This window comes from Bombus huntii, chromosome 15 (assembly GCF_024542735.1).
Source record: "Bombus huntii isolate Logan2020A chromosome 15, iyBomHunt1.1, whole genome shotgun sequence".
NCBI lineage: Eukaryota > Metazoa > Arthropoda > Insecta > Hymenoptera > Apidae > Bombus > Bombus huntii.
In genome coordinates, this window is record NC_066252.1 from 9,112,598 (window position 1) to 9,136,276 (window position 23,679).

General features: G+C 42.4%; 1 protein-coding gene across 1 annotated transcript in view; it reads left to right on the forward strand.

The window, feature by feature from the left end:
- LOC126873916 (insulin gene enhancer protein ISL-1) overlaps positions 1–23,679 on the forward strand; it is a 34,480-nt gene that overhangs the window by 7,026 nt on the left and 3,775 nt on the right. Inside the window, exons 2-3 of the mRNA XM_050635286.1 lie at positions 18,576–18,762; positions 21,031–21,335. Coding sequence (XP_050491243.1) covers positions 18,576–18,762; positions 21,031–21,335 — 492 coding nt within the window. The remainder of the gene's footprint in view (positions 1–18,575; positions 18,763–21,030; positions 21,336–23,679) is intronic.

Consider the following 23,679-nt stretch of genomic DNA (forward strand, 5'->3'; position numbering starts at 1 on the left):
ACATATCGATATATGTACAGCGTATAGTATCAATACTGAATAGCGCATACTACGCAATAATCTGTTATTATATATAGCATAGAGTATAAATAGTATATCTATTATCTCGCATTAGATGCGAACATCATGCTATATTCTAATAGGTATTTCATAGATTTGCTATGTACTTTGCATTGTAAATAGCATACTATCGGTCAATATCGAATCTGTGTGATGTAATATTACGTAGCTCGTAACATAAATAATGTACTGTCGCGGCATATTCCGTGTGAACGATGTACTATGTGCTATCAATTGGCATCAACGAACTATATATTGGCAATAACGATACATTACATATAATAGTACGTACCTATTTGTTATTATTGTTGTACGTATATCACGATGATTATATACTATGTACACTTTCCCGCGTAGTTCGTTTCCCATCGTTATTTATTGTTTATCGTTTAGATAAGTTAACGACGTAATCGTCATGAATATAAAAATTCGAAAAATACATATTCAATAGCGTGAGATTTACGAGTCAAAGTGGAAGAAAAATTATTTTAATCGTTTCATCTTTGTTCACCGTAGAGAGAATTTTTTCCACTAATCGGAAACGAGATTTGATTATCTTCGTTCATCGAGTCGCAAATATTCGGAATGTCTATTTATATAAAAAAGAAAAAACGTAACTATACGGAAAAAAGCGTAAAACCGTCTTTCTTTTGTATCGTTTCCTTTGTTCGAAACAGTCTTTCGTATAATTTACATCGACTGACGTTGCGACAAATTACCAATGACACAGCCTTCGCGTGACATTGTTAAAATAATCTTATACCTACTTATAACTTTGAAACAAATGTCATATACGTAAAATGCGACGTTTTTCGAATAAATTTCGTATCTATATAGAATTTGAATATTTCTCGGCCGAAATATATTTCAGTTTCTTTTGCCTTTTCCAAGAAAGGTGATTCGGCTATGCAATTAGCTATAGTTAAGATTATGTCACGTTGTCGGTACAATTACACGCACAACGTGTAGAAACTGGAACTTTCGAAAAGAAAACTGCAACGAAAAACGTTATGGTAGAATAGCACGGTTGGAAGAAACCGAGTTTTGAATTAATTACGAATAATCAACGGTACAAATACATAACGATTTCTAATTATAATACTAAACTAGTTTATATCGACGATAAGTACAGCAATACTTGTAAACAAGCGTATCTATAAAGGTTGAAATAGAGTCACGTGGGGCCACTGCATGATACAATAACGATTACCACATAGTCGTTGCTATAAATATAAACTGATAATCAAAAAATGATCGTTTCCGTATTGTTATTTCGTCGAAATGTAAAGCTGCGATCCGAAGAAAGCGCGGCTGCGGACGCGTATCGTCTTCACCGAATAGTCGTGGAACGACAGAAAAGGTTTCTCGTCGTACAATCTTCGAACGATATATCATAGCGCTGCGACAGTCTTACGATGGAACTATATAATTCTGAATATAATTCTCTAAGACTACTTTTAGGACTACGAGAGTGAATATAAACAGGCGACATTGAATGCGCGAAATTGACATTGCGTTTAAATTTGTCCACGCAAGAAGAAGATCTCGTCTTCTAAATAAAGAAATCGCGGCCACTGCCGGCTGATGCTCGTTGTCGGACAAACCATTCCGAGTAATTCTCAGGAATCATTTAAAAAAACAATTGCAATTAACAAACAATTGCACAAATCGTAGAAACGATAAAATCCGCGTGAAACGACCAACACTCCGATGGAAATGTTCGTAGACGACCGCGTGATATACCGATGAAGGGCACCGTGCGTGTCACGGAGCGCGGCCAGTGCTTAGAAAAGGATAGACGAAGGTTTAGGTGGAAATCATCAGCCGATTAGAGTGCAGATGTTCTCGTACGGAGATTATAAGCCGTTTCCACCCTCTGCAACGTTCTGGCCCAGGGTCCTTGGTCGTATGGGGCCGGTCCAAAGGGAGGAATAGGAATAGCTGGATGGGGTGAGCTTGATTGAATTATCATGAGTGTTTGCGGAACGGCGGCCTGCAATTGAATTAGGCCCGGCTCTTTTTTCTATCGGCGTACGTAGACATCTATCAGTGTCTCTCTAGGAGCCCTTGCTTTTAATGTTAATCAATGCCTTCGCCTCGTTTCACCGGAACGACCGACGTCCCTCTGACTCGCTGCCGTTCTCTAAATAGCGAACGACGCATCGACGAGTCGTACTTGCCACCCTTTGTCACTCTCCTTCTCGATACATATTTTATCCCACTTTTCTCTATTTTATCTTCTCGTATCTTTTTATACTTTTGCTCTACGCTTCGTTTACACTTGTTAGCCACACTGTGTATACATATAGCTATCTGCGATACAGGGTGGGGCGATAATCGTAGTACAAGCGGACAAGGGGGTGATCATACGCGAACAAACAAATTGCAAATATGGAATAGAAGCTTTTCGCCTGACTCTTCGCCCGCTCTTCCGAGCAGATCGAGTTTGGACATTTGTCAAGTATACTTCGAATCGGTTAAATACTACAGCTGAGTAAACGATGCACAGGAGGTTGTACAAGGAAATAAGGCAAAGAACGTGAAATAAAATTTGTCCGTTTGAGGCTTCGTTCTCGAGGAAGTAAAGTTTAAACGCGTTTAATCGCGAGTTGGTCTTGTACGCGCGTATGATACATTTCCAAAACGTCTTGCGGACAAATTCCGTTTCACGTTTTTCGCTGATCTCCGAACCTGGTTCAAACCCCCGTCAATTATTTGCTCTTGTTGAGTCCGGAACTAGGCAAATTGAAACACACTCGTCGAATCTTCAAGGTGGATTTTCTCAAAAACATCAAGCATCAAACGAACGAAACGTTGTACCAAGCTTTTTCCTTATTTTTTCACGTGGAGTCATCGCCCCGCTGCGTACAAAGTAACTCGTTTCGTCGTTCCAATCCTGCGAGTTTGTCAACTCCGACGAATAACCGCGTAGCTACAAAATCGCTCTGGATAAAAATGTTTCTTGGCCTGTTCGAAATTCCTGCTCTGAAAATCGTTGATCAGGTCGACGTTCGTTTTACGGCAGAAGGTACCTTCGTTTTATCGCACGTTGCGCATAAAGTCCGTGAGAACAAATTACACCTTTGCTCGAAACTGTCGATAAAAAAATGTTGTTAAAAAAAGTGAGAAGTCGTTGTAAAAAGGAAATAAAAGACGCGTGTGACGGCGATCGTGACTCCTAGCGATACGTTGGAACATGTCTAACGTACGTTTGGCACGATGCCTCTTGTTGCAAGAGTCGATCGTAACGAGAAAGAAGAAAGGTAGATTTCGAAATGGAAAACGCTAATTCTCCGTTAAATAATTCTGCAAAATCTAAATACAACGAAGTAGCGACGTGTTACGTTGGAGTAGTACCGCGAAATAAAAGCAAAACGAAATAGAAATATTATCGTACGCTATGCTATTTTAACTCCTCCTTCGTTCGATGTTAGAAACGCTTACATCGAACCTGTTCAAATTTTCTACTTCATTGACGCGATGATAAACCTTCGGGATAATCGAGTCTTTTTTCGACGTCATCGCGTCTATATCGAATTAAACCGTCTGCCAGAGCGATGAAATCTGGCGAACAACGCGATAATCTGTGTTCGTCGTGCGATTTCGAAATCCGTTATTTTTCGTGAAAATCGGATTTCCTTCGTGCTAATTCGAGAAATCGGTTGCTCGGAGAAACGAAACAGAGATCTTTTTTCGCTCTGTGTGCACATCAACTTTCATTATCTCGATAACGTAATTCTTTGTCAATGGAAAATGTATAATATCGATGGGAATGAAGAAATCAAGCAGAGTGTAACGAGAAAATAAGAATATTTCTATTCGTTGAAAATTCAGAAATACTCGCGTATCTGCGAGTAACGTTCATTTTAATGAGATACATCAGCGTGTACGTATAAAATAGTCGATTTGCTTCGATGATCTAAGAATAATCTCCGAACGATTGATTAAGAACACTTACGATAAGATTTGAAGTAGAAAGAAACTGGCACCGTTTTACTGACAAATCTAAAACGAAATCGTATCGTATTATCTTTATATACACGTTCGATTTAACATTTAATTTGTTAGCACTGTTGTTGGCTCTAGCAGTTCTTTAGCAATGATAATATTCGTTTCGCGTTGTATTTTCCTGTCGCGTAAAACAGAAAAATCGCCTAATTAAAAACCCACTCCCCCCCATTCGTAAATTAACAAATCGAATCCACAAATATTCGTTAGGAACAGTATATCGAGGAAATAGTACGTCGTACGATACTTCCAAAGTTCAATCTATTACGTCAAATCGAGCGATGATTGGACATAAATGAGAAACCAGCCGAAACTTTGACTCTACCCAAAGTACGTACTTGTCTGTTCGAAAAAAAAAAAGAGAAAAAGAAAAAACAGAGAATTAATCGTGACGTCTGATCGAAGTCGAGGATGAGATTCTTGTCACTTATCGGACAGTCAGTCAATTCGTCAACCTGATAACAGCGATGTTATCGAGCGTCCGATACTGGAAATACTTTTTCCTTGGAAGCGGTGCGTCTTTGATCTGCCGAAAGCACCGATTTCTCCACGGCATTCGTAATACGCGAAGGATGTCTCCGATTATCGATAACTCTGTGTACAAAACGATTAGACACTACAAATCGAGAAATGTCGTTTTTTTCCATATCGAAGATTATGTGAACGAGCCAGCGATTTCATCGTTCTGTTATTCCAATAATCCCGGGATATACACACTTCCGTCAATATCCATATAATTTGGAAATATTAGGAAACATTAAGAAGGGTAAAGGGTACTCGTATGTACAGCTTTTCAATTCTATCGAATTAACAGTCAGCGATAGTCGTTTGCGAACGATCGCGTCAACTTCTTCAACTTCGCGTTCAACTTCTCTACAACTTATACTTCGTACGTTTTTGCTCGATCTTTTCGAAACACGTGGCGCAACGTCGAATAATGTTTCTCGGCGAGAAGAAGAAGCGAACGTGGCAGATCTCGCCGCTCGTTCTTCCCGGGTTTTTAGTAAAATCTTGGAAATTGTCGACTGGAAATTTCATCGAGTCAACAGCGAACGAAGGGAAGAAAAGCAAGCCAAGTCATAGCCTCGTATCTACGTGCGGTGTACGAGAAAAGGAAAGGAAATGAAACGGAAGGACGATGGTCCGTGCTCGTTAAAAGCAACTAATGACAGGACCAAATCGATTGCGTGTCGTAAACCCGGAGCCTGGCGCCGGCGTTCGGGCCCGGAAAGCTCGGTTTACAATGGCCGCAGCAAAGAAGGTCGCGGCTGGCGGGAGTCTCGTCAGGCCTTCTGGACATCGTTCTCTCAAAAACAGGCAAATGGCCCGCCGATGACCATAAGCTGTAAAACCGTGTCGGGATACCGGTCGATGAGCCATCGTCAAGGTCTGCGCCTTGTCAGGATAGCTAATTTCGTAGGGAGAATTAGGAAGCCGACCCTTACGCTCGTGGATACTACTGTGTAATCACGCGGAACCAGACGCGACCAACATTCGGCCACGAATGTCATTTGGTATCGCTGCCGAGCATGTAGCTCGGTAATTTGTTGGGTGCTTTCGACCGATCGAACAAGATGCCGGCTTTGGCAAATTTTCGTCCCCCCTCCCTCCGACCTTTGAATAAATTTCTTCGCGCGTCTTTTCGCTATCTTCCTTCGTCGAGCGACGAATGCTTCGCTTCGCCGGTTTGTGCGTTTGCACGAAAACCATCTGTGCTCTCTCCGAGGCTGCATTTTTTCACGAGATGGAACGAGTCTGGAAGTTGCTCCGAGCGGGCACAGAATGCAAATCATAACGGCAACTTTAAGAATATTCGAAAGGATATGTAGGTAAGTGGTACGTAGATATCGTACGTAAGTAGGCGCGTACGTTAGTTTGGTAGTAGGTTTCGAAACATAGAGCGAGCATTCGGTTTACATACGGCTAGTATTTCATCCACGGAAGCGAACAATTTGATTTTTTAACGTTAAATGTGATTTTCTGATGGATTTAGACGCGGCGGGAAAATATTTATATTACGTTGGAAACTGAACTAGTCGTTGGTATTTTGATCTTCGCTACTTTCTTCCTCGCGTCTCGTTACCTTCGATGAATTATAACCAAAAGAACCTTTCGAATAGTCGTAATTTTCTTACTGCAAAAGTACGTAACCGAGCCGCGTTTAAAATCATCGTGGTTTTACCTGCTTGATTTTATGCGCCATAAAATACTTCGGAACTCGGATCATTAAAATATCATAATTTTATGACGGATTACTGTATCGTATTGGAATAAGATACATCTGTAGATACGTGCGACTCGCGATCGTTTAGGAAGAGAACGTAAGAACCTCCTTAATCTCGGTGTTCAATAAAAATTACTTTATCAGTTTCTTTTATTCATTTTCCTGGGCTATCAGCGGCTGTAAACTATCCTACTCGTAAAAATTTGAAATCTATCCTTGGAGTCGATGTTTTCGCAACCAATCGCGTCGATTATGTTACCGTGTCGCAAGATTTCGTTAAATTTTCGCCAAAACTTCGTAGGATCGGAAAGATCGGTGCCTGAGTTTTTATTTCCATCGACTGGAACTTTTAAAGTAAGAACCATAAGAGACCTATCCTAGATAAAAGTCGATTTTTCGAAGATATTCCTATCGTTGCAAGATCGATCGAAGGAAATGAAAGTTGGAAAAATTGCCGCTCCTTCGTTCCGTTGGCTAACAAGTCAGGTGTACTATTATGCACTGTTAGAGTGCCGGCATAGGAGGAAGTGGAGGGGATAAAGTGCAGTCGGAACATGAAACGATTAGGATCGGTTCTCGAACGGGTAGGAATCACGTCGGCGTCGGTCCACCCACGTCGCGCTTATAAATATTGACAAGAAAATTTGTACCGGTGTGTTTATTTCCCTTGTTCTTATTTTATGCGACGAGCGGCGAATAAAACGAGAGAAATACAATTGGAGAATTTCGCCTTTAACGTAATGTATTCCGTTCCAAATTGACTTGTTCAGGAATGTTCGACTCGATGTTCTGAAACGCCCGGTAATTTATTTCCGGTACGTATATTACGCGCAACAATTTCCTACATACGGGAAACGAGATTGTTAAAAAAAAAAAAAAGACGGTTTACCAAATATCTTTGGAGGATTCGTAGAGGATTGGCAAATAGGTAACGAGAAATTGCTGTTGCAACCCGTCAAATATATTTGGAATAATTAAATAAATATAAATAAATAAGTAACGTCGTGAGACGCTCTCGCAAACGTATTCGCTAGACAGTGTATATACTGAATTCTTTTCGGTTGCGTCTGTTTATTTTTACTGGTCGGGGGAATGTCGGAGAATTCAAATTTATCATTACATTACGCGTATCCTAACGATCTTGGTACTACGAGGCAAAACAACAATATGATGTAAATTATCCTCTGCTCGTGTGCCGCTACATATCGATAAACGATCGACTTTCGGAAATTGTTTGCCGGGGACAGAACGTAACTCTCGCGTACGAAAAATTTACGCGGCAGTTTTTCAAACTTTTACGCTTCGCCGTGCTTCCTCGTCTTGTCCCATTCACCGAACGCACCAACGTAAAAAATTCACGCGTTTGCAGCGAAATCCCAGCGCAGCAACCATCGACGACAGCACTCGTCAAGCGATTCCACGAAATTTCCGTGGCGAAAGATAACGGACGAATCGCATTAGTGGCTGCAGAAGGATCACGGAGAGGTAAAACTCGCGTCCCTCGGGGAGGATCCGTCGCGTAAATCGCAGAGTCGCAGCCGCAATGGCGTAAGGCCAGGCCAGGCAAACATTATCCGCGCGGTTTCTCGAACAAATCGAAGTACAGCCTCGAACTCAGATAACAGGGAATAATTTGGCAAGTCGACGCGTCAAAGTATAAATACGGGTTTTTCGTGCGGCCTTTCCGCGAGCGAGCGAGCGAACGAGCGAGCGAGCAGCCAGGCCGGATGGGAGCCGATTCGAGGAACCGAGTCACAGTCACACGAATTAGAACCTGCTCTCGGCCGACACCGGGGCGCCGGGTGGATGCAAAGGAATGCCAGTCGGACTGATAAAAGCCACCAACAACACCTACATAAATTTCGGTCCCGGGGATATCTAAGGACGACCTTTCGTTCATTTAAGCATACATCCTAAATTTAGTGGCGGCTACGGTGTGCCGTATTGGCCTCGTCGGATATGGCAGGCGCCTGGTTTGCGTGCAGCAGCTCGTTGCTCCGTCGCGACGCCGCGTCCACGTTCCTTCGTGGACGTTATCGTTATCCTGACTCTGGCTAGCTTATTATTCCAGCGAATTGTTTCGAGTAAAGGTGACTCGCGGACACGGGAACACGCGATCACGGTTCCACGCTCGTTCTAAGCGATTCCAGATTTTTCGTGGCGAAGACTACGAATGTCGATGATTTCTTTAAAAACGATCTTATCCTCCAGTTTTCCGTTGTGAAATGCGGATCGCGGAATAGGTCGACGCGTGCGTTCGATCGCGATGCCTGGTTATCGAAACGTACCCTTCCTCCCGTTAATATTTCTCGTTAGTATTCGATCGGGATACGTTTGCCAGAATATACGACGAAACGTTGATCGATGGGAAGAGCGTGTGGCGATGCTCGAATCGAAAAACGGCATATTTAACGGTAAATCGAAAGAAGGTATTATCGTGGATGAAACTAGCTGTACAAGATAATCGAAAAGGCGATGCGTCCGAGAATCCGGTCTTATCGTTACTCCGGATAGTTGGTTTAAAAATGATATTGAACGAACGCATTTTACGCGCGCACGAGCACGATCACGAGCATATACGGTATCCGGAGTCGAGGCTGGAGGTATCCGGAGTCCGGACTCGCGACTTGTAAGGTGCATTCCCGATCCTGCTACGAAACCGGCCAGGCCGCACAAAAAAAGGGAAATAATTAGCGGAGGTGTTAATGAAATACCAAACGAACGCCGTGGGACACCGGGTCGGCGCCTCTGAACTGCCAACCAGACATCCTCGACACAGTCCACGGCGCCGCGCCGTTTTCTTTTCCTCGTCCTTCTGTAAAGCTGCAACCGCTACTCTCTAACGTATCTGCTTGTTCCTGGCCCCCCTCCCCGTCCTTTCTCCGCGTTTCCATCTTGCCCCGATGTACTTCTCATCCGACACTCTCAACCCTTCACGAATTTTTCGACTTTCGACGAGGAATGCCTTGTCCACCCGCTCGGAGATCTTCTTGTTACTCGGACGGAATCTCCAAACTGATTATCATAGATCTGCTTTCGAACCGATGCGGTGCTCTGCTCCGAGCACCGAACGTGTCGCTGTGTCGCGCTCACGGATATTTAAATAGCAACGTCGGTACATCTCGAATAAGAGGATATACCGGCTGTTCGTATCGTGAAACCGAAAGTGACGACTCGACTTTAAAAAAGGGCATCCGTATTTCCAGTACTGGAAGCTGTCCGACCGTTTTATGTAAATACGTCGTAGTTTAGTTATGATTATTACGCTATTGATATACCACGTGTATTTAGTTATCGTCGATGTTAGCTCTGTCTTCGATGTTCCGCGTGATTTAAACGTGTCGTTAAAAAAGTACCTTGTAAATTAAAAAAAAAAAGGTACCTTGTTCTTCCTCTGTAATATGGCATAGGCCCTTTCACGCGATAATCTACTTTCGTCGCATGGATGGTTCTTACGATTTTACACCGAATAGAACGGTCGACTGGTTCGTAATTTGTAACTCGTGGCTTGTAAAATTTGCCTATGTTAATGTTAATTTGATTCTTCGCTTTTTGTTCGAATCTAGAATCGTCGAGAGGAATTTCTCGAAAGGTCGTGGCAATCGTCGAACCGCGATAACGAATTTTGAGAAATTCCACGTTCAACGTACGTCGATTACCATAAAATTACGTAGTTGCTCGGAACGTATATATCAATGATACGTTACTTCCAAAATACACGATTCCCCGCAAAAGCTAACAAGCCAATTAGAATTAATGTATATGTATAGAATTGCGAAAAATACGACGCGAGAGCCATGTGTCAAATGCACTATTCACCGGTTTAAATCAACCGTAAATGTATGCGTTTGTCCGTGATTAAGTAGATAAGCTGAATTATTCAAAGTTTCCTGCTTCTTACCGACTTTATTCCAAACTTTCTACCAGTTTAAAATAGGTATATCGAAAAGAATACAAATTTCGTCTACTCTGACACTTCTTTCAAAGACAATCGCCAATCGAGATACTTTAGAAATACGCGAGAAGTTCCCTGGGCGCATAAGCAACTGCGCGACATTTTTCGCAAGTAAAACGTTCGTTAACGATCGAAAGGTTATACCGTATATAGGAATAAATTCAATATTCCGTGACAAATTCTACATATAAATTTGAAAGAAATTTGCAAGTTGAAACTGTGATAAATCGCTGTAATAACGAAACATATGTCGCGTTGCACGTATGAAATAAATCAAAATCTTCGCGCGTTTCCTTTCGTTGCCGCGCTTGTTTAGGAAATAACAAAATCAATTTCCATTCTTTTCGAAGATTAATTATTTCCAAACGATCTGTCCTCTCTGCCAAACAAAAGTACGCACGTGTTTGTTATTGCGTGACAATGTCCTACGCTCGAGAAATTACGTCGAACTTTGTCGAGAAAGCATCGTGCATAGAGCGCATTATGACATTCGATGGTCGAATTTCGAGTAGATATACCTAACGAAATATTTCTAGTCGTATTCCTTTTTTTTTGTTCTTTCACACCGAAACGCTGCCCCTAAGATACTTTGCCCTCTTCTTTTTTCCCTTTTCCCCTCTATCTTTGCTGGCGTCACTCTTGTGTCCGGTCCTCTTATTCTATTTATGTGCCTTCTTATTTTCGTACCCCTCTTCACCGTCTTATCTACCTGTTCTAAATTCAGGATTTTTTATACGGCTCCCATCGTCCTACCGTCAAGGGGTTATCCATCGTTCTACACGCGTACGCGGTTCTCGGAAGTACAGATTCTATAAAACAGAATGCGTCTGGATCGTGACTGGTTCGGACGTGCGTCGAAAACGTCGTTGTAAAGTTAAAATAACGAAACCGTGGACACGCGGATGCGTTGATTTATCATCGGTGCGAAGATGTCTCGAAAACTTAAAATAGATGATAGAAAGCGAGGGTTTATCGACTTTCACTAATGAAATATCGCTGTAGCGGCGGTGCTAGTCGGCAATAAAACTTGGTTAACACGTTAATGTGTCCATTAGACGAGCAGGAGAATCGGCTAGTAAGAAAGCTGATAAATAATTAAATAGAACGATTCAATTTCGTCGATGACTTTGGCTATTTGCGCTTTGAACTTTCAAGTCTCTACGTGATATACGTATGACTTTTAAAAAATAAGGAACAAGAATTACTTTTGAACAGAGGGGATGTTATCGTTGAAATAATTGTAATAGCAAGATGAACGAGGTAAACAGAAATATACGAGGTAGCCCGTGCGTGACCTTAAAGCTGACGATGATTCGCCACCCACATTCTACCAGTAGCAAGCTACTCTAAAATCCCAGCTTCTCTCGTCTTTGTCCTTTTTTCCTTCTCCGTCCTATCCCGCTTATCGTTATTATTTTTCTTTCGTCTCGCAGAACCCATTTTGCCGCCAATCAATCCGCTTTGATTTATAATACCTACATTGTGGTTTCGTAACGCCGAGGGAAGATACACTTTCGAATATGGATAATTTAAAAATAATTTAGAAACGTAAAAATACAATTTCCTATCTGGAAGTATAGGCGACTGTGTTAAAATAGCTAGAAAATCAGGGAATGAGAGAGAAGAGAGAGAGAGAGAGACATTATTATATCTTATAAACATGTCACCACGATTTGCATTGCATCGATACGCATTATGCGTGTTATGATATTTGTAGCACAGTTCGATTTCTCTCGAGTCGAGATCTAAATAAGAAATTGAGGGGAAGAATATTTTACGGGCAGACTCGACCCGGGTCTGCTAGATTCGATTAAGCATTCGTTATCATCGCATACGTTATAAACTTGTTCGAAATACGATATTAGTTTTCCCATAGACGAGTTTCGGTGCTGCGCTTTGCAGCACTTAATTGACAAGCTCTTTATTTACTTTCTTAACGAGTTGGTCGATAAGACTTGGAAAACACGCCAAAAGTTTCCGTCTTACTGGTTGAGTTTGCTGAAACATCGCAGAGATCGTTCGATTTGAATTTAAAGTCTTACCACAACCCCGGCAGTGCGTATATTGAGCAATACGTGCCGCGTGTTTTGTCGTTAAACCTCGGATGACACGACGTTTCGTCGCTTTCGATTATCGATTTTCCGATCATCCGCCACGACACCGTGCGATTGCGCGTAATTAGCCGATTTCGTTGTACGTATTTCGAATTCTTCGCGATATCAACGACGAACAACGACGTGAAGCAAAACGATCTTCGAAATGGCCAAATCGTTCATTGATCGTTAACTTTACGGTAACGAGCGTTTCTACGATCCTCGAAGAAACTTGGGGCCAAGTCGCTTTGCAAGCAGTTGAGAATCATAAACGACGTTCTATTATTTTCGTTACTAGACGTTTTTCCTATCAGGTTTTTACGTGTACGTGTACATGAAACGTCTATCTGAGACTTTATCGTACCATTTACAAATTCTAATAAAGCTGATCGACATGCAGCGGAATTCACGTTGCAAACGAAACAATTACATATCGACGAGGAAAAATACAAAAAATCTGTGAAAAGAAAATTCGCCGCATCCGTCACTCGCGTGGAACATTAACGTAACGAGTAAATAGCAGACATTATAGTAAATTCGTCATCGCAAGAAGCATCGTAAATTCGAACATATTTATAAGAGACAGAAGAGAAGGAGAGAGAAAGAGAAAGAGAGAGAGAGAGAGAGAAACACGTCGCTGCAACGTTCGGTGCATCGGTGTATCGGTGCACGGCCAGTTCTCGAAGATACGAGCTGCTTGTCGTCTCTGGGAGCTAATGGGACGCCGCCGACACTCTCTTCTCTTTCGAATCTCTTTGATCCTGACCGAACTTGCCCTTGCCTCTACCTCCGCGACTCCTGTCCTCTTCCCGCTTCCCCTCGCCCCTGCTTGTTCCAGACTCCGCGTCCTGACCTTATCCGCAGCCTCCTCGGGATCTTCATGGTGGTCGCGAGTCTCATGCGTGTATACGCCGTTGTAAAGCCAAGATCCGGTAGAAATGATCGATTTTTGCCGAGTCTGGAAGTCAGCTCGTTTGTCAAATTACTTTGTACTTGGTGCGATTATCGTGACTCGCGAACCACAAAGATAATTATACGTTTCGCGTGGCGCTGTTGCGTTCGATTTTCCCAACTTAACGAGGCTTAATGCGCCTTTTCGATTTGTTGGCAGATACGTTCGCTCGAATTTCGGCATGTGCCGAGATTAAAGTTAATTAAAAATTGATGGGAATAGATTGCAAGACGTGTTCGAGAGACGCGCGATAAATCTTCGAATCAACGTAGAACGTAGGACGAAAGTAACGTCTGAAAGATTCCTGTCCAATTAACAGAACGCGCTGAACGTTGCTTAAAAAAATATATGTACATATTTTGTTGGCGTAATAACGGGAATGACATAGCTGGCGTAAGAGTTTCGCGTAGTACCGTATATTTACGTATATATTTTCACGGCCGGATCGCTCCTTTTCTCTCTCTTAAATCCTTATCCACGCACACGGTCGAAACGTTTCAGGGTGGTCGTAAATCTCAACCCTTTACCGCGCGCATTTACATCTGGCTGTACGCGCGTGGATAGAGCAAAAAGAGAGAAAGCTCATCTGTAAGTTTATCCGCGCTATCGTGTACGGTACGGATGTTCTTCTTATTTTCCAACCGGTTGGGAAACGTTCGCAGGGGCTCCGTGTTTTTACCGGTTTCCGAGTAAAATTTCGTGAAGTCGGAAGCCAAGTAAGACGCCTCGTTCTCGTCGTAAAACTCGCGGTATCGCCATCGTTCGCCATATTTTTTCTCCCTCTTTCTAATCGTATACACGATTTTAACGATGATCGTTGTTGCTCCGCTCCGTCTTCTTCCTTTTCCTCCCAAAACCACAACCACCTCTTCAAAACCACGGTTCGGATACGTTGTTTTATTGAACAAGGAAGTTCGATGGGATTTCTGACCTTTCGCTTCTTTTTATAGAAACGGGAAATATCGAACGACTCGAAGTTACAACCGACAGAAACAGATATTCGCAACAAGTTTCGGCTTCGGTATATACGTATATATAGATAAAGAAACGTATTTCTATCGCTCTGCTTTTATACTCTGTTTTTTTCTTTTTACTTTATATTCAAATACAGAGATACACGCGGAAAGCGTCGAAGCGACTCCGCTTAAACAGCATTTCGGGCGCAAGTTCGCAAACGATAGCTACATCTATATCGGGAATCGCACCTATTTACGCTTTTCTATTACAGTTTTGCATTTTCATCGACCACTTAACATCCGCCACACGCGCGCCAACAAACTGTTACACGCGTAAAGTCACGTTATAAGCGTCTAGTCGTAGAAAGTACTTGGAGAAAGAAGAAACGGCGTTTGCCGAAGCTTTGTACGAGCATTAAGGGCTCTGTTTATCAATTCGATAGGTTTCAGTCACTATTTCAACCTGCTATTGGGAGAAAGAGGTCATATCGTAGACCGCGAGTACGCTTTTTATCGTGTACACCGGTGCATGATAGATAGCACATTGTAGTTGCACTTATCAAACGATAAGGTAAATTACAGCCTACGGTTAAGTTCATGTGGCACGGTATTGACAATAGCGAGGAGATTCGTATAAACTTGCTGTCAACGCTGTCGCTTCTTTCATAAAAATAATGTTATTTGACTTACAACGACGAAACAGGAACAATCTATACCTACGCTTGTACGTTTGCGGATATCTTCTAATATAAATAAATTTCTGTATCCTACGTACGCTGTACTATCGTCTATGCTGCATCTAGTCGTACCGTATCGGACAACTACAATGGATAGAATACGGAGAACGAAACGGTATAGGAATCTGATAATATTCTAGAACACTGGAATATTATTATTCTTCGATTGAAAGGCGATATCGTGCATCCTAGTTGTCGAGTCCGTCGTACCAAGTTTCAAGAAGAGATTTCATAATCGCCACGATACAAGTAACCTTCTGGATTAAGTCTTTTTTCCAAGCCCGTATATATCGATTATACGTACGATTGCATTTTAAAATCGATACGAAAAGCAACCGTAATTGTATCTAATAAATTCTACGTATATCATCGTCTATGCGCGTGATAATTTTTCACGTTCGTCTGTAAGCTAAGCACGAATTAATTAGCGGTTAATTTATCGCGACGATTATTATTCAGTCGTACTCCTCGTAAATGCGCTTCTACATAATATTCGTAGTCATTCGTAATATTTACGGCTCCTTTGACAGTTCTTTGAAATGTTCTAGCATAATTCAGACATCGTACTGCAAGATAAAATATAGAACAGTGTATCATCGTGCACAGTACCGTGCAAAAGTTTCTAGATCGTGTGTCAAATGCAAACGTTTTGTTTTTACGAACGAATATAAACGGATTTAGTATTACGTTAATTAATCGTTAATTCTTCTCCATTGCCATTGTAGATGTATTTAGTCGACGTTATAAGATCCGTGATACAGACAGTTACGACTGTCGTACAGTATCGCAGACGCGTTAATAGTTTGGCAACTCTTGGCTCGATATTTCTTACTTGACTGTAACTGTAATTTGTGTATACCGTTATTTTTAGTCGATTGCATAGCCTTGTTTCCTCTATCTACGACAAAGTAATAATTTCTTTTCCTTGTCCTTTTCCCCGTCGTGTTACGCGTCGCACGTAACGTACAACATTTTCGTTCGCAATCCTCCGACGATTTAACAATTTCCAGAATAAAATATCGAGCGTCGATCGTGAAAGCTCGTCGCAAAATACGTTCATTACGATATCACGATCGTCGTTACGATCGAATCGTCCAATTACTATATACTGTATATCGAAGAATTACTTGCTCACAGAAAAACCACCCCCGGTTTGGCGAACCGTGCAACCATAAAAAATCAGAAAATAGAAAATCGGTGTGCGAGAAAATTGAAAGTCGTTCGTTAATCGAAACGTAATAAATGAGACGCGAGCGTCCCAAGAACGCAGAAACAGATAAGCGAATAAAAAGCGCGGCGTGGTGCGTCGCGTGCAAGAAGAATATCGCGACAGGCGTCTGATTTCGGGGCGAGCGGAAAGCGTTGACGCGGAATGATGCATCGAAATTTATTATCGAAGTTGGATTCCACGATAATCGCGCGTCTCGTCTCTCGCGTTGAGTGCAAGAGACGCGACGCGACGCGACGCGACGCAACACAATGAGAGTAAGAAACGCGTTTCGCGTTTAGGTTAGGCTTCGCGGTCGAAAGGAAAGAAGCTGCGCGCCGACTCGATGGTTTCAGCCACGGAGATCTGGGCGGAGTTTCGAGCTACCGAGCTGAAAGTGCACCGCCCAGCTTCGTCCCCTGTTCGTCCTTCTGTGTTCACCATTCCCCTCTACGGTGATTCCCACCCTTGCCAGGATTTCTTTCGCGGTTCGCGTTCCTAGCGCGCAAACGCACCCCGGCATATAGCCACAAACTTCAGATAGATGCGCGCCACCAGTGGACCAGCCACCGTTGCACCGCGTCTACTTACGCCCGGCCCGTTCTTTCCCATCCTTTTCCCCTTTTCGTCCTCCCTCCTTGTCCATCATCGTCACTGGCATCCTTTTTCGATCCGACTCGATTCGTTCGAATCGCATAGCCAAATCTATACAAAGACAAAGAGAGAGAGGGAGAGAGAGAGAGAGAGCTTTTACGATGTTCGAATGTATCGAGGTAGAAGGACGCGTTTTGCTGAATATTCGTAGGCGAGGAAGAAGTGGATGTAGAAATTTCGTCAGGAATAGAAAGTTAACGAAGGACGTATTTTCGATGTCAATTACGTATGAACGATTTCAATAATCTCAGAACGAAAGAAACGATATGAACGACGTTTAACGATCTCGAGTCTCCTTCCCACGAAGGATTTATTTTTATCGTGCCACCCGTTGTACAAGCGACTCGCGAGGGTAAATCAGATCTCTGGCAAACAATGGGCTTCTCTTCGTATTCTTTTGTTCCCGTCTGCGCGTTAAAACTTATCAATAGCCTTTCGGTGAAATCTCGACTTGCCCGCTTTTTGCGCGCGTCTCACTCGCCGAAACAAAAGATGATGACTGTAATTTTCGCCGCACAAGTGTCTGCATTGGCAGCTGAAACGACGCGACGCCAGCCTACGTGTTTTCTGTGCCGCGACAATGCAACGAAAGCGGAGGAAGCCAGTTGTCCGTGGACGCTTCGTTCGAAAGCGCGTCTATTCAACGATGCGAGTTAGTTTACGGAATCGTTTCTATATCTCTACGATTGACAAGATTTCAACGTATTCGCGTGGGCTGTGCTTGTAAATACGCAATACGAACGATTCAATGCCAACCACGCTTTTCTATTCAAACAGAAACACGCTTCGCAACTGGAAGTAGTATCGATAATAATCTCCGATGATCCGACACCTTGAGAAACCTATTTTAATCGCGATAATTTTCCCATAGGATTCTGTACCATTTTCTCGCGAAATAAAGGAGAATGTACGAATCGCGCTGAAATTCTGTTCCTTCGTAAGCAAGACGTGGCTAATAAGTCTCGGAAAGAATAAACGCTAGCTGTTACGCTTAATCGACAGTGTGATCCGATTATCCTGTGATTGACTACTCGAAATTTCTTCGTGTTTTGACGACTTGATGTCGTTATTAGCAACGATCTTGTCGCTGATGCTTACATACCCGATAGACAGCCTGTTATTATCGAGTTGGCGAACAAACGAAACGAGCATTAATTATGCGTTCAATCGACGTATAATCGATATAATTGATGGACAACGCGATTGCTGTTACCCGAGATCGATCGTATTCTTTTACCATTACATTTAATATTTCGCAAAGAAACGAACGTACTACTTGGACGAATACGATGCGACTGTCAGTGCTCGTGCGTTTGAAGCTTCGGCTAAAGGATCCTACGTACCTTATTCGATGAAATCTAATCCGATGATCGAAAATGGGAATAAGGTCAAGCGGAGAGAAATTTCACTGCAAAATTAATTCCACGTTAAACGAGACCGTTCTCAGTATTTTACAACGTTACGTAATTATATACGCTGTTGAGTAAATATTTAATTACCGTTAAATTATTTGGCGAGAATAATTCCATTTAAACGCGCAAGAGGATTCATCCCGTACTTGTTCTCTCGAGTATTTGTAAAAATTAATCAACCGTTTGGAATATCGTTTTGTCAATTATGAAATTTTAGTCGTACGCTGTCGTGCGTCTTTCGATACACGCCTGATAGTTGCCTAATTGCACACTGCAGGGAAGCTATGTGTTTGTAACGGAAGTAATTTGTTTTGCAGAGAGCACAAGTTCGCATTGCGTGGGATGCGGCGGTCGAATTCACGACCAATGGATCCTGCGAGTTGCACCAAATCTGGAATGGCACGCCGCCTGTTTAAAATGCGCGGAGTGTCAGCAATTTTTGGACGAGCACTGCACTTGCTTCGTACGAGATGGGAAAACTTATTGTAAACGCGATTATGTCAGGTAAGACGATGCCTCAATTACATCGTTGGTTATATCTTTGACACGCCGATTTCCTTCTTTTCATTTTCCGCTCGTTTTTCCGTAATCATCGACAAATATTACCTGTTTTTTTTCCATACGATAAACCTTCTAACCGCCGGTATTATTTCTTTTTGTAACTCTAAGCTGTTCGGAGAATTTCGCATAACTGGACAGTCGAACAAAATTTGCACGATTAAGAGTGCGTTATTTTCGACTAAAATGAGATAGAGGAACTTGGAAACCGATGGCATTCTCTCGCACTGCACTCGCTCGTGGCCATTCGCTCTTTCCGATGCGCGTTCGCCAACACCGAGATCGGGGAGAAATAAAAATAGAAAAAAAACGATGCAACAGGACGAGCGAAAAGAAGAAGAAAAAAAAAAAAGAAAGAAAAGAGGAAAATAAGAACTGACAAGACGTTTTTCTCCGGAGTATTTTTATCTAACATACACGAAGTAGAAACTACGGTCTGCACGCGAGGAAATGCATCCGCAACAAAAAGCGTGGTTCACACGTGGTTGCCTCGAATTTACGCGATTCAACGTAGTATTTCGTTTCACCACGAAACTCTCGATTCCAAGTTACGCTAAAAATGTATACAATGAAATTTCTGATTTCAACGTAAGAGCGTATAGTAGCTAAATGTGTCCTTATTCCACTCGTCGCGTGACGCTTGCCGATCGTTCGAATCTCGGTTCACCCTATTTTTGTTTTTAAAGTTCGTTTCGCCGAACGATACTTTTGCAACTCTTTGATTTATTTATTACAGCGGAAAGTTAAAACGTATCGAAGTTTCGAAACTCGGGAAAGTGGAAGAAGGCGCGAGCGAGGGATGTAACTCGAAGCGAGAACGCGTTCGAATCGATGCTGGAAATCGGATGAAACGATATGCCGTTTTCAATGCAATTCGAAACGAATGGCGAGAAGAAAGACAGAAGTTTTTAAAACTCGCAGCATCGATCGACACGAATTCCCCCCGCGAAGACGCGAACATGTAGCAAATATTTTTCTGGCACGGGGACAGGCGGTTTATTTGCATTGATCCATCGAACGTCGAAAAGCGTCCGAAACGAAGAAGAAGACTGGCATATCCGGTCGACGCGGATTTGCCAGGGCTGAGCGACACCGATGACGCCTGTTTGTTGTTTCTGTCGCCTCGTACGAAAAGTCGAAACAACCGTGGGGTAAAACGTTTCCTTCTGGGTGTTCTTCGACGCACACGTCCTTGAGTAAATTTGGTTGTCGACGGATGGAAAGTAACACAGCTTAAAATTACACGTTAAAAAAGTTTTGCCGTGATTCAATCTGTTTCGATGTTACAACCACGTTGTAACACAGTATCGACGGAGCACGCGTTCGCGTTATCGATCTTTCACGAAATAATCGCAATTAATTTTTCGCTAAAACGATTTTCTACGATTTTACGTTCTACGCAAAAATCACCGCTGTGATATTATCAATGACGAGTAAATTATGAACGAAACTTGCTGATATAATTACTGGAACAACTGATAATTAACCAACCACGTAGCATCAGGATGGAATTATCTATCGCATGAAACTTTTTATTAATAAAATTCGACAATTTAGAAAGCACCGCTAATGAATGCAATTTAGTTCGTTCGGTTTCTCCGAACGAAGTGCTGCAGGCAAGCACAATTAGCTTGAAAACCGATAATTAACTGCTCGATCCGGCAGCCGAGTAAAATTTCGCGGAATTATACGTAGAAGTCGATGCAAATGGAGACAATAAATAAATTTACCGGTAAATTTACCTAAAAAAAAAAAAAAGTGATAATTTCAATTTTTATATTTAGCGGAATTAGTGGGATTTCAGATGTTTGGCGCGAGTTAGGATAAATCCTGCGATCTATTGTTACATCAGGTTTAATCCGGTTTTTAAAATCCTCCATCTCTTAACACCAATTTGTATACCTGTTTTTCCGTTACTTTCATACCGATAATTATTCGCTCTATCGTAACGTGTTCCTTATTACTGATCCTCGTTACTAACACCCAACAGCCGAAAGAAAAATAATTACCTAGGGCAACTTACTTTCTCCTACAACTGACACGTCGCGGGCTTTCCACAGCTGTCGTTGATTCGTTATCGATTTTGTACATGTTTTCGGTAATATTTTAGCCAGACGTGTAGCTAATATCAAAGCCTATACCGAGAAACTACGAGAGAAACGCGATCGGAAATGAAATTGCGAAAGAATCGTTAACACAGAGAATTCGTTTCAGATTGTTCGGAACAAAGTGCGACAAGTGCAGCGAGTGCTTCAGCAAAGACGACTACGTAATGAGGGCAAGAAGCAAAATTTATCATATAAAGTGCTTCCGATGTTCAGCCTGCATGAGGCAGCTAGTTCCTGGCGATGAATTTGCCTTGAGACAGGATGGCCTCTTTTGTCGACACGATCACGACGTTCTCGAGGGTGGGAAACTCTGCTCGGGGCCTGGTGGTGTTCCTGGAAGCGAGAACAACAACAACGCGTCCCTTATGAATAATAATCATCATTTGCACCCGAACGATGGCTCGATATCAGGTAAAGAAACTTCTGCCTCTTTCGTCGTTTTCGATCTACGCGACAGGAATGCACGTACGATGAAATTATTTTCGCACCAAGCACGAACAACGAGCGATACTTGATCGCGATTAGGAGGAATCGGTACTGTAATCTTCGAAATTATTAATAATAATTCGTGTGATTGTGCGAATAATCATCCTACGATGTTAAAGATGCTACTAACTTTGTAACAAGAGCGAAAGATTGGGAATCTGTAAACTACAATTTCACTGATGTTAACGCTTTCAAGCTTGCGATGGCCACCAACGCGTTGTCGAGTGCAGGCCAAATATCGATGTCTTGATATTTTGTAACACAACGTTGATGCCACGCGGCAAACCGACCCTTCGCGTAAACTTTAGAAAGATGAAATTTTTAGCAAAAAACAAAAAAAAAAGGCCAGTGACTGGTTAACTTTGGGAGTAAATTTATGCGGACAGCAAAGTGTTAATACTAATTATAAACGATAACATTAAACACATTCGTATTACCATTATTAGCAACCTAAAAGATTAACCCGATGACAAAGTTCGGCAAACGACAATTTGACGGGATAACGGTACCGTGACTTTTATCGCGTCGACAAATGAGCGTAACCTATTTGCGGATTACATTGTCTGGACACGGGCTACCAGGGCACAAAGAGCAAATTTGCAAAAGGGACTTGGCTCGAGGGGAAGCTCAAAGGGCCCTTCCGATGCAACGCTGTTGTATTAGGATCACCGGTCATAATTAGGTGTTGATAATTGAAGCCTTTAAGACCCGAAAGGCTTGACCACTTCCCTCCTACGCGGCCGGATTACACAGGATTAGCGTTCCTCCAGCTAGTCCTAATATACGAGCACACACTGTCTGGAGATCGGTTGGATTAAAATATCTAATAAGGCTCGCGAGCAGATAGTAACTTAATTATATCGACGCTGTTTATTTCGTGCAACGTCCACGAATTCACAAATATAGTTTAACGAGATCTAACAGAATCTAAAGGCGACTAGCCGATTTAGCGATAGACGGATAGGCTGGATGAAGGTATCTGACGGCGTGAAAATTGTCAAAACTGTTAGTTACGGCTAGCGGATGTTTGGAAAAAGGGTTGTATCTCCGAATCTAACAGATCGTTCTCCTTTCGATGTCGTTTCTAAACGGTTAGCAAATTCGTGAAGAAATTCATGGAGAAAAATCGGAAGATTTGCGACAGTCACATAGAGAAACGTCAGAAGTGGCGATGGCTTATTATTTATACATGGCCGCGTCTACTATTACTAATTCATTATTTACACGTAGCGACGATAAATTATATTTGGACGAGGATTCTAACGACGTGGTACGAAGCTGGTTAATCGGTGATAATTGAAAATTGCGTAGTACGGGACACAGGGCGTAGCTGAAACGTTCACTTCTAATTCTCGCGTAAACAATTTCATGGAGGAGCGGCGCGAGCCGCGTATTTTCCATGATGTTTGTCACTTGGCTTCCTTATGGAAATGGTTGCGCCTAAACCGTCTTTTCCCGATGCACGAAGCCCACGGGCCACGCACCGGCGACGGCAGTGGTTTGACAACTCTTTACAGGGGAACCGAGGTGTCAAATGTAGCACCTCTCTGCCAACTACCGTGGCACATAACTACGCACGATCTCCTTCATTTCTTCTTTTTATTTATGGACGTTTATTCAACTTTTTTTCCCCAACCTCCGTCCGGGAGTCGCGCTTCCTTTTTCCTTAGTTTTAATGGACGGACCATCTACGAATTCACGTACACCGCCGTTGGATATCGTTGCTCGTTTATCGTTACGATTTTACGCCTTCGAAAGAAACGCGGATTACTATTTTTCTCAGTTGGGTTTTATCCTTTCATCGATGATCGAAGCTTCGAATTAATTAACAAACATAAACGTTTTCTACAAAGTATAACGTAAAATATTCTGGTTATCTATTATATATTTCTGACGAGTTAAGAATTAGCCAAGAACCGACCAATCTTCTTTTCGACGCGAGCAAGAAATTTCTCCTTCTTCGTGGCATATTCGGACAGTAAATTCTCGCATTAAACAAGCAACGCCGTGAACACCGCCATTACCCTTTGAACCGTTCGCGATTAGCAAACTATAATAAATGCCGCAAAGTGGTCGTTAATTATAATCAGTTTCATTCTTGCCGCCGATTTCTTCCAGCGTTTTCTCGTCCACGAGTACCTACTACTCTCCAATCATTTCGACTTCTCTCTCTCTCTCTCTCTCTCTCACTCACTCATTCTTTCGGAAACGCGGTTCTGCCTTTGTGACCGCTTATTTGGTTAGGACGCAAAAATAGACGCAGGATTTC